Below are 10,874 nucleotides of genomic sequence, written 5' to 3'. Positions count from 1 at the left end.
TTAGATGAAATCTATTTTTCTTTTCTTCAACTGATTTTGTCACTTACTTAGTTTCTTCATTTCCATTGGAGTGTTGCCTCTTCAATTTCCCACCCTGGCTCACAACACCATTACTTTTAGATGAATTTTTAGCCTTCCCACTACTACCACTACTTGTGCTCTTAGGACGAGAGGCATCAGAATTGATTTTGTTCACAGAATTTGTTATTAGGGCTGAGCTGTTATTATTTTGCCCATGTCCATTGGATGGACTTACAGGCATATTTGGTTTCAGGGGTGATGGAGCAGGTGATGGTGTTGTCAAAACAGCTGAATATGAGGGCCTCATTGGATGAACCTCTGCTATAATGCGTGTTCTGAAATAAGAAAAGGCAAGATGATGCTGCATGTAGATTCATTGTCAAGTTCATGTATCTCTCACAATCAACAAACCTGCGGACACTTTTGTCATTCTTTTTGACTGGTTCAACCTCTTTTACATTCTCATGTGTAGAATCATTGCTTTCATTCAAAGCCAAACCAAAAGGGTTGTAGCGCCCAGTCTGGTTGGGAACAGTCCAATTTCCAACTAAGTTCTGAATGAGCTGATCCTGATTCTGTGATGTTTTAGAAGCAAGGTTTGGAGCTCCATCCTGCTGTGAGGGATTTAGACATTGTTGTTGTTGTTCTTGAAGTTGTTGTCTAGCTTGCTGCTGTTGCTGTTCAAGATGCTGACGCTGAACTCTCTGCATTAATTCATGCTGATATTGCTGTGGCTGAGTTACAGAAAATATGTGTTGCTGAAACTGCTGGTTTTGAAGATGCTCATTGAACAAAGTTTGTGATGGTTGAAGAAGTCCTGGAGGTCCATGTTGTAATCCGGTTCGTGATTGGTGCTGAGGAGATTCATTTTCTGCTGTTCGATGCTGAAGATGTGTTGGCCTCATCATAGATTGCAACTGAAAACAAAGGAAATTCATAATAAAAGTTGGTTGAATAAAGCATACTTAGTCTCTTACACCATAATTGAAACACACCTGCTGAGGCTGTAATTCACGGAAGAGGCCATAGTTGTTGGCTAAAGGAGCATGCTGGCGGCTTGAATCACTTTGATTGGAAAGTGGCAGGATGTTATCCAAGGATGGTGGAAGCACATTTGTAACGGTAGAGCCAGCATTGACAGGCAAATACTGTGGGTTGACAGTACCTCCATGCCCTCCACTGTATCTCACTTTAACAAAGTTTCCTCCACCAATGTCAACCATTGTTCCTCCTAAATCATTACCATCACTCTGTTGGGCTGTTGTCTGTAAAGTTGGACTAAAAAAGTCTTGGGCTTTTCCAGCTTGAGGATCGACTGGATAGCCTGGGGGTGGCTGATCTGCTTGGAAGAACACTGGCAGGGTAGGCTCTCCTCCACCCATCATGAAGTAAGGTTGAGGCTGCCGTGTTGGTCCAGTCCCCTGTCCAGGCACTTGCCCTGTATTTGAGGCTGCAGTTTGACCTTGCGCGTGCCAGTTAGTCCACACATGAGAGCTATGAGGAGCAGGTGCCTGTGCTGGACCACCACCACCTCCAGGGGGCAAGCCGTAGGTATGCCAATCTGCGGTCATGTGGTTTATGATGTCATCCAGAGGACTCTTCTTGCCCTCGTTCGCGTGCTCTTCCATTCTTCTGCGTTGTCCGTGAATCTACACGGTTCGTCGAAACTAGCATCGCACCCAAATCCGTCTTTACGATGCCACTGTCTGACAAAGTATAAACATGTTTACAGCAACCTTTCTGGGTTAGCTTAAGCAGATCGTCCGCTACGAAATAAAACTTCAGCCTGAGGCAAATCAAATGCCAGAATACTATTTGTCTGAGAATAATCACTCAAAAAAAGCATTACACAAAATCCGAAATCTTCACTAAATAACGTTACCATATGATATAAATCTTTATTTCATAGCCACTTTAGGCCTACGCACTGCACGACTGCACTGCACGGGTGCTGGTTTTTCTTTTTTGTCTTCTTTTGTTTGGTGGTCGGGGGGTGATTCCAAGGGGGTTTCAGCACGAGCCGAAATATTTCATCACCTCGACCTAGTCTTCCCTCGATTTTAATTGATAGATTCTCATTGCCTCGCAATCACCACGCATCATAGTTTTCTTGATCCCCAAATTACAAACATAACCTAACGTACCACGTCGTCACCGATAGGTTGGCAATATTATTTTTTTCTTTGTTTAACATATTCAAAATTGAGAGGATACGTAGTCCTTGCGTCTTTGAGCTCCTTGGAGTCTGAGTCCTCTCTTTTATCTGATTTGCTCATTTTTCTTTATTTCCATATCTCAGCAAAGAAAATTGCAGATTGTTATTTATGGTGTTGCAGGACCACATAACATAGGAAGTCAATAAATTATGAAGTCCTTCGTTCATGTTCATATCTCAGTATTGTTATTGTTTTTACATAAAATACACTGTACACAACCATCATTCACAATAAAAATATTTTTGAATGTTTAACAAATTACATAAAAGTAGTGGGCTAGGATTACCTCTTAGACGGTAAACATGTAAATTCAAATAAAGTAGACAGAGAGATCATAACAGTAACTTGAACATGACTGAAAAGGTATACCAGAACAGGTGGATTACAACCAATTTACAATATGTAAAGCGGATAGAAATTCCTGTAATTCTAATATTTGACATTGAAGCAATTGATGACAAGTTTAGATACTCCTCAAAGAGATCTTTAACTTCTTTAAATAAAATACCGGGGCATAAGTTCATACAATGTGCAAGACATAAAAATTGCTCTAAGTGAAAATTTTCATGGATTATGAGCAGAAATGGAAGATGTGGGTTGAAATTTCTAATTGAGTGAAAAATTAGACCTGTGTTGACTAGGGCACAACTTTCACAAAATCCACTTTTTTTTTTTTTTTTTTTTTTTTTTTATTTATTTATTTAGAATATCAGAATACAATATCTGTTAAAACAGATGGTTCAGGACTTGGACTGGAACTCAAGGAACTCATTGAATCCTCCTCTCTCTCCTTGTCCTTATCTTTTTCTTTGTCCTTTTCCTTTTCTTTGTCCTTTTCCTTATCCTTGTCCTTTTCCTTGTCCTTATCTTTATTTTTATCTCTTTTGTCTTTGTCATGTTTGTGCTTGTGCTTGTGCTTATGTTTCTTGTGTTTCTTATCTTTTTTCTTTTTCTTAGGCTAGAAAAATAAAATTGCAGATTATCAGAAGAATGTCATAGAATAGCCATCTGTATGCCTGAACAGAAAAATATACATGTTGACCAAATTGGAAATAGAGGAAAAACAAATGCAAAACTTACTTTGTTGCTGGTGTCTGGTTTGCTGTTTGGCGTCTTTGACTGTCCAGCGGAATCACTTGCAGGAACAAAGGCTATACCTCCTTTAAACATTCCCGGCTCAAATCCAACAGGACCATGCCTTGGTCCTGAAATTCCTGGAAGGGATGCAGAGTTGTCGGAAAAGTATTCAGTCTTTACAGGATGAGTAGTGGAGCTCTGTGACAAAGAGGAATTTGTAGAACCACCAGGTGGGGCAGCAAGGAGATTTGGTTCATCCTGGAACAAATACACACAAGTATGCATTAACATTAGAGTTCATCACATGTTTAGGAAATATATTTAAACTCAAAAAATGAGCAGTCCTCCCTACTTTAATTCGAACTTTGTTTTCATCACCAGCAACAACTTCTACAGTCACAAGTTCAAGGTTGTCATCTGCAGATAAAACCTCTGGCTCCCGATGCAACATCAGAGGTGATGTTGCTTTACGCTTCATACTGGGCTCTTCATCAATAAATACAGGCCCAAGGTCAACCTCTTCTTGTACCTCAACTTCAGATTTAACCTGTAATATAATTTTGTGTGATAGGCAGAGTAAAATAGTACAGTAACAAAATTAGATTTAAAGAGTTTACTTACATCAACTCCAAATTCTAGATGTCTTGAAGTATCTCGTTCTTTTTCAATAGCTCTTTCTCTTTCTTTCTTTTTTTCTCTTTCTCTTTCTCTTTCCCTTTCTCTCTCTCTTTCTTTTTCTTTCTCCCTCTCCAATCTTTCTCTCTCACGTTCCAGTCTATCTTTCTCCCTAATTCTCTCCCGTTCCCATTCTAAATCGGGATCAGGACCTTCATCATTGTGATCCAAGTCATTTTCTCTGTTGAAACTATGATCAAAGGTGGGACTTGCACGTTCTGGCTTGAGGAATGATAGTTCATTTTGGGCCAGACAAAATGGACGTTTTGTACCATACAGTGCATAATACAAATCAACCATATCACACCGTTGCTGAGTGTCATGAGAAAGTTGTTCACTGTAAAACAAATAAAAGGTAAGGAGTGAAGTAATCTATGGATATTGTCATGCTATGCTGTATCAGATCAGTAAAACAATAAAGCAAAAAAACTTACTTAATGTTTGACCACAGTCGATCAACAAGTTTGTCTTTGTCCAGGCGGTGTTTTTGAGATTTATGAAATGGTGGATTTTCAATCATCATTCTTAGCAATTTATGGCGAACCATATGATCTGGATCATTTTCAGCAATATCAAGCAAAAACTCCAGATCCTCCCATTTGCCATCAGCTTTGGTGAAGTCAACTAATGCTCCTAATGCTGCTAATCTCACATCTAAAAATTGCAAAAAAGAGTAAATAAAATCTATATCAGGTAAAACAAAAAAACAACAAAATAGTAATTGTGTAACATCAAGGAACCTACCAATAAATATCCCATATGCAGTGTAAGATCTGAAAATGGTAGGTTGACTAGGTAGATGGCCGAATTTTTGTAGCTTCCGAATTGTTCTCAAACAAGCAGCTGAAACTACTTGTTTATAGCAAGGTAACTTTTTTTCTAGATTCAAACAACGAACTACTTCCTCTAAAATACATTTTGTGTCAGAAGTGAGAGATTCACTTGAAATTGTTCTGGAGAAACAAATGTTATTTTTCAAAATTTGTTTAAAGCAATTTTTAGGTACAGAATATTTTTTTTTTTTTTTGTAAAATGTATATTATATTTATAGTAAAATAGGTTACTTACCCATGCTGCATTCCTACAACTGAAACCACTGGTGTGATAGTCTCACCTAAGGCATCAATCAGAGCTGCCCTGTAGTAATTATCAGAGTAGCAGTTCTTGCTATTGTCATTGTACTTGAATAAGTTCAGGAGGAGGTTAAGTACATCTGGAGGACAAATATTTAGAGTGTTTCTCAAGCCTGCCATCGCTATAGGAATAGTCTGTAAAATTGATAAGATATATGTATTATATAATATTTGAGAACATTTGGAATGCAGTTTTAAGGACCATTTTGGAAAGTAAAAAATAAGATAGATAAAAATAACATAGTATAATAATAAAAATATATTGTTATTACCTTTTGAAGAAAATAGTGTTGAAGGTTTTTAAAGTCATTTTGCTTAACAATATGAGGACAAGAAGCAGAACCAAAATGCTTTTGGAATATCTGATGCATAGCAGAGGGGCCTGACCATGTAGCAACTAGGGCATTTGCAACTTTTGTTAAGCAATGTGCTGCTTGGCATCTCACTTTATGATATGTAGTTTCACTTTCAATGATATATGTGAGTGCACCACGAGTTGCAGCTGTGGGAAAACGCTCTAGTGCAACAATTGCATCTAGCTGTGCTGTTACATCTCGTTCATGCTTGAGCTCATACTGCCACATGAAGTCGGGTTGCTCGATAAATACAGACCGTAGAATGGTCATGTCAGTATCAAGCCTGACCCAGAGGACCGGAGAATCTGCACTAAAAAGCAGAAGTTTTCACAAATTCAGTAAAGTTTAGTTGATAAATTTGACAGGAAAACAAATATATGTAATATGTACAGTTTGAAAAATAAATTAGATAGTAAACTTACTCCATTGCAGTCAAGTCCATGTCAACTTCTTCACCTGTGCAAAGCGGAATTTTTTTCTTTTTGTTTCTACGACTCTTGGAATGACAAGTTATGTCAGTTTTGGCAGGTGTCCCCTCCACTTGTAATTGATGTGTGAAAGTGCCATCTAGCTCCTGGATTGTGACGAACAAAGGTCCCATATATTTTCTAATACCCCTTTGATTTAATGCATCTTGTTTGATTTCCAACTCAACAGTATTCCTGAGTAAAAATAGATGACAAATGAAATGAATAAATATGCATTATATTAGTTGTAAACTCATAGTAGATATAAAACATTACCATTAGAGCCATGTCATGACCAACCATTAAATTAATAGTAGTTTTAAAATATTGGAATTGACATTTATTTACTATTATGTATTCAACAGGATTAAAATTAATTAAATTTTGGAAATAAATCATAAACATACCTTTTCCGATTGAACACAAAACTAAGATGGAATTTCGCATGGCCACCAGTGCGTACCCACTGATCAATAAATACTGACATGTCTGAGCCAGTGACAGTAAAAATTGCTTTAGTGAAAACATTGGTACTAATTAGCATATGACTCCACTGGTTGGAGGCCTGCTTTTGTTGAGCTGCAATACTAGCCAGTGAGAGTTGTTTGTTCAACACCTTAAGTTGCACCAAGTAAAAAAATAGAAATTAAGGTTATTAGACAACATTTTTAAGTTTCAGTAATCTATTTAAGAATAAGAATGTCCCCGTGAAATAATGTACCTGCAACAAGCGCTCTTGTTTAATTCTGTCTTCAAGCATTCGCATTATGAGATGCGCCTTCTTCCTTTGCATTTCTAAGTATTTAGGAGACATTGTGTGCAAAGATCTCGTTGAGAAATAAAAAGGTTGCTGATTGTTCCTTTGAGGAGCTAGAGGGGATGTTGTAGAAGAAGCAGGAGTAGGAGCAGGTTGTTGGCTTGGGTCAAGCACAATGCCACCATATGTTTCCTCATATTTTATCACCTCTTCCAACTCCTGTTAGGATAGAGAAGTATACATGAGCCATACCAATGTATGTTGGATATATCCAATTCTCATTTTGAAACAAACTTACAGATCGGATCCATTCTCTGTACTCATTATTACCAAAACTTTTCTTTGCATACAGTCCACAGAGATAAGAAGCAATGCCTTGGGGAAGCCAGTTATCACTCCAGTTCTGCATAGAGATAAAACATCCAAAAAATTGCTCAGCAATGGCAAGAGCCATAGCCTTCCTTGTGATGTAGGTTTGATCAACAATTGAAGAAGAATGTAGAAGATTTACACTATTAAAGAAAAAAATATTGCTTTATGTAATTTTAAAAAATATGAGGAAATCCCAAAGAAAACCTAGTTAATGATACAGACCTAAGAATACTCATAGTAGCATAGGCTGCCACATCCTCTGGAGTTTCATCAACAAAAACTTGCTTATAGCAAGCATAAGGGTACCGATTTTCTAATGTTTCCTCATAGAATTCAAATGCTTCATGCATGTACCTTGCTGAGACTTGAAGGAGAGGAAGTAATTGTGGGAGACAAAAGTGTGTAACTTCATGCATGTACGGATCCACAAATATTTCAAAAGGCCTGTTTTCAAAAGACAAAAAAATCAGCTATGTGGGATGAATGTAAAATTTGTTCTTAGGTTAAGCATTCATAATGGTTATTAATTACCCAACAGCAAGTGCGATATTTGGTGCAGATGCAGGTGTAGAGAGAACATAATGGAATGTTTTCCTTCTCATATCTGGTGTAGAAACAACTTCGACTAGGTCACCACATGATACAGCTGTCATACATTCATCAACAGTTAGCTCTAGCTTCCATGTGCAGGGCTCAGCAAAACTATCAATACAGGGAAACCACAATCTTGAAGAGTGGCCATATGTGAACATATGAGCTCCTTTCTATGGAAAAAAAGAATACCAGTTAAATGAATAAAAATCACCTCATTGCTACTAGGAGTGGTAGTACTCACTTCTTTAGGTGTTCCTTCAATATCAGGAACAACAAATTGAATTCCTCCTTGTGGATTCTCTAAAGAAAATTCAATTCCCACTCGAAGAGGTTGACCCTCTCTTACAAGATGTTGGGCTTCAACTGGTAAACTGATCACAAGTTCACCAGCATTATTATCTGGATCAATCTGAAGAGCAGCTGTCAGGTGAGCACTGGCAAAATACTCTAAGGACCTCCTGCAACAGTTCATTAGGGTTATTACATGAATTTTAATCTTTCCACGTCATCGATGAGAGACATTTTAGAAAAACATACTGCTTAGGGTCTGCTTGACAAATATCCAAGAAGGGATCAAAGTACTGGAATGGAGCTTCATATTGGTCATTGAGAGTTACTCTGTAAATTCGGCTTTGTTTTGCATTCAATTTAATGTGTCTGATGTTCTCCTTCTGAGGAACAATAGTAAGTTCGACTAATCCCTGAAATAGTAGAAAGTAAAACATGGGATAACGAGAGCTGTCTAACATTATCTATATCCAAGGATGTTATTGCACAAAGCACATACAATTATACTTTTACGTTGAAAACTGATGCCTGTCAGGCTAACAATTTGATGGGCTGTAAAGGTAACAAAAAAATTATCAATTTAATTACTTGAAATTTTGCCATAGTATATTTACTGACGTTAAGATTCTTGAAAGAAACATGATAACAGGAAAATTAAAAGATGTACATAAATAAACAAACACTAAGTCAGGTTATGTAGCATTGATCAGATACTTATAATTTGAACGGGCGCGTTGAATCTCCACTCCGATCTTTCTTCATTATGACTGATATTACTGATAAACCATTGATTGAATAGAATTAAATCGTTCTTAAAATAAGTGTGACATTAACGACGAGTTTGGTGAAATTTCACCGGTGTTGACACTCATTTCGCGTTCGGGGTTCTAACAATCAGAACGAATTGCAATCAAGATACGATTATCAGCAGGAGAGGTATTTAGTGTCACATTCATATTGTGTTAATGATTGCCTCGCCTAGCCTCGCCTCTCATGAGTGCAAATAATTGTGTTATGTTTTTGTTTGGCTTAGTGTGTTTGGCGCGAAAGACCAAGAACTGCCTGCTGCCACTTTTGACTTTAAACCACTTTTAACTTTTAACCCGATCCATTAAATAGAAGTAAAAAACAACAACATCCTTTCCGTTTGTCAACATAATTGGATCTTTTGTTCTAGTCAATTTTACCGATATCTGTGGCCCTAATCCATTTTTCCAAGAAGACAAGCTTTCTGATCAACTGACCATGTAATAACACAATTTGACAAGCTTCTAACCTCTTGTTTTTATTATTTAATTTTTTACATTATTTATCTATATTATAGATTTTTGAAAAATGGCTACAATCGACGAAGACAACGGAAATGAGCCTGTTCCAACAGCCGAAGAAGTGGAATTTGCTCAAACAACGGCGAGATACAGTGAAGTTTTGTCTAAATGTAAACTATTGCGTGCAAGACTTCTGATGACTGCTGAAAATATCCCACAAAGTGAGCACTTCGATATATGCTTCTGTTACACATTCCTTTTATCAAATTAGTAAATAACATTGAGCATTGTTATAGATGGTGGCAATCAAATACCAGGAATATCAGAGTCGGACGTCATTGATAGCTTAGTTAAAATGGAAGACGAGTTTCATCGGTTGAGTATTCAAGAAGAGATGTTGAAGGAGATAAAAGTGACCAAACTTGCACTTGACGTGTTTTGTTCTGAGGAGCATTCATACGAGTAGGCTAAATGATTTCTGTTACCATATTTGCACATATGGGCTTCATATTATGTCAATTGTTATCCTATTTATTTCTGTTTTTTGTTTTGTTTTAGAGGTTTAGATGATTTGATTAAAGAACATTGCGCGAATCAGGCAAAGCTCTTTCAACTAGCTCAGAACATTAGAAGTGAGAAGCTCACCCAGAAACATGCAAAAGCTGAACTATTAGAGCAGCTATGTCAATACACTGCATCCCTCAAGGAAGATGAGGCGAAACTTGACTTAACCACTCAATCAGACACTGAAAGGTAAGAAAAGCATTCTGTACTTTTTTATTTTAGTATTGCTAGCTGTGAAGTCATTACTCAGATTCTTTCCATATCTTTCAAAAAAAAAAACTCTATTGCAGCACACTTAATTTAAAGAAAAACACTGAAAAGCAGATAAAAGAAATACGTTTCATGCAAATATGTATTTCTAAAATATTAGCAAATTCAGAGGTTGATTTAAGAGAATCTGAAAGACTTCGGGAAATAATCAAGTCAGTTCGAAATCCTATAACATCAGTGAAAAATTTTCTCTAATAATTCTAAATACTGAATAATCATGTGCAATTCTGTTAACCATCAGCTTACTTTTAGTTCTAGATAATTTGTTAATTTTTTTACGTCTTTGACTAATTCCTCTTTTAAATGTACAGTTTTGTTTTATTGTTAACATTTTTGTATAAACTATTTGTAATCTTACAATTTATTATATTTTCTATCCCGAGCACGATGGATATACTCTTTGCCTCAGAGATGCAGCATGATGTATCGACGCCCTACGGACGGTGGCGCCTCGAGAGCGCCTCACTCCGTGCAGGGAGTATTCCCTAGTCAACCATACCACTTCCATAACTACTTGTCACAAGGCAGTGAATGACGGATCTTAAGTGTGGCACGAAATCATACGTGGCAGATCAAACCGCGCACTGCCTACCACTTAAAGCATGCACCACACACGGTAATGCATGCCTTGCTCACGCCACTCTGATCGCTGTGCTTCTTGTTCTGCGGAACGCATACAAGCCAAGCCACTCCCCTTTTGTACAACAGAGGGAAGAAAATTAGCAACAACGTAACAAACATATTCTGTTCGTGCTGTACATCATATATGAGTTAGTCCCTCTTTGCCCCCGTGCCCCCCCCCCTGCATCTATAATT

At 37.3% G+C, this 10,874-nt stretch overlaps 3 protein-coding genes and 1 long non-coding RNA gene across 5 annotated transcripts in view; 2 read left to right on the top strand and 2 right to left on the bottom strand.

The window, feature by feature from the left end:
• LOC113213228 (homeotic protein female sterile) overlaps positions 1 to 1,727 on the bottom strand; it is an 11,785-nt gene extending 10,058 nt beyond the window's left edge. The window contains exons 1-3 of the mRNA XM_026432215.2: positions 1,017 to 1,727; positions 433 to 938; positions 48 to 356 (exon numbers count right to left, since the gene is read on the bottom strand). Of these exons, the coding sequence (XP_026288000.1) occupies positions 48 to 356; positions 433 to 938; positions 1,017 to 1,649 (1,448 nt within the window). The 5' untranslated portion in view covers positions 1,650 to 1,727. The remainder of the gene's footprint in view (positions 1 to 47; positions 357 to 432; positions 939 to 1,016) is intronic.
• Positions 1,728 to 2,042: 315 nt separating this feature from the next.
• On the top strand, positions 2,043 to 3,917 carry LOC127750140 (uncharacterized). The gene is made up of 3 exons (XR_008011531.1): positions 2,043 to 2,182; positions 3,195 to 3,591; positions 3,696 to 3,917. It is a non-coding gene; the product is annotated as an uncharacterized LOC127750140 (long non-coding RNA).
• On the bottom strand, positions 2,400 to 8,840 carry LOC113213227 (transcription initiation factor TFIID subunit 2). Of its 2 annotated transcripts, XM_052270818.1 has the most exons (19): positions 8,675 to 8,840; positions 8,456 to 8,510; positions 8,206 to 8,369; positions 7,910 to 8,126; positions 7,606 to 7,838; positions 7,297 to 7,518; positions 7,001 to 7,214; positions 6,667 to 6,921; positions 6,353 to 6,561; positions 5,901 to 6,140; positions 5,395 to 5,788; positions 5,058 to 5,257; positions 4,734 to 4,942; positions 4,424 to 4,643; positions 3,936 to 4,326; positions 3,667 to 3,861; positions 3,318 to 3,572; positions 2,941 to 3,195; positions 2,400 to 2,903 (listed from the first exon to the last, which is right to left on the bottom strand). In XM_052270818.1, exons 1-18 carry the CDS (start codon positions 8,716 to 8,718, stop codon positions 2,947 to 2,949), a joined length of 3,966 nt encoding a protein of 1,321 aa, XP_052126778.1. In that variant the 5' UTR covers positions 8,719 to 8,840; the 3' UTR covers positions 2,400 to 2,903; positions 2,941 to 2,946. The 2 variants fall into 2 exon arrangements, with proteins under 2 accessions (XP_052126778.1, XP_052126777.1); XM_052270817.1 differs by having other exon boundaries at positions 2,400 to 3,195.
• Positions 8,841 to 9,005: 165 nt separating this feature from the next.
• LOC113213230 (uncharacterized) lies at positions 9,006 to 10,441 on the top strand. The gene is made up of 5 exons (XM_026432219.2): positions 9,006 to 9,203; positions 9,281 to 9,445; positions 9,521 to 9,686; positions 9,783 to 9,977; positions 10,079 to 10,441. The coding sequence occupies exons 2-5, from the start codon at positions 9,292 to 9,294 to the stop codon at positions 10,251 to 10,253; spliced, it is 690 nt and encodes a 229-aa protein (XP_026288004.1). The 5' UTR covers positions 9,006 to 9,203; positions 9,281 to 9,291; the 3' UTR covers positions 10,254 to 10,441.
• The last annotated feature ends 433 nt before the right edge of the window (positions 10,442 to 10,874 follow it).

Source organism: Frankliniella occidentalis, unplaced genomic scaffold, assembly GCF_000697945.3.
Source record: "Frankliniella occidentalis isolate FOCC.00 unplaced genomic scaffold, Focc_3.1 Scaffold140, whole genome shotgun sequence".
In the NCBI taxonomy this organism is placed as follows: domain Eukaryota; kingdom Metazoa; phylum Arthropoda; class Insecta; order Thysanoptera; family Thripidae; genus Frankliniella; species Frankliniella occidentalis.
The sequence above is the reverse complement of the archived record's forward strand: the minus strand, read 5'-3'. Positions and strand labels throughout refer to the sequence as shown.

What these genes read in the sequence shown, in the direction of transcription:
- LOC113213227 (XM_052270817.1), bottom strand. Translation starts at nt 8,718, where the DNA reads ATGAAGAAAGATCGGAGTGGAGATTCAACGCGCCCGTTCAAATT. An exon ending in GTTGTAGGAATGCAGCATGG is followed by an intron (nt 4,943 to 5,057) that starts GTAAGTAACCTA and finishes TTGTTTCTCCAG; the next exon opens with AACAATTTCAAGTGAATCTC. An exon ending in AAAACAAAGTTCGAATTAAA is followed by an intron (nt 3,573 to 3,666) that starts GTAGGGAGGACT and finishes TATTTGTTCCAG; the next exon opens with GATGAACCAAATCTCCTTGC.
- LOC113213230 (XM_026432219.2), top strand. Translation starts at nt 9,292, where the DNA reads ATGGCTACAATCGACGAAGACAACGGAAATGAGCCTGTTCCAACAGCC. An exon ending in TGCTGAAAATATCCCACAAA is followed by an intron (nt 9,446 to 9,520) that starts GTGAGCACTTCG and finishes GCATTGTTATAG; the next exon opens with ATGGTGGCAATCAAATACCA. An exon ending in ACTCAATCAGACACTGAAAG is followed by an intron (nt 9,978 to 10,078) that starts GTAAGAAAAGCA and finishes ACTCTATTGCAG; the next exon opens with CACACTTAATTTAAAGAAAA.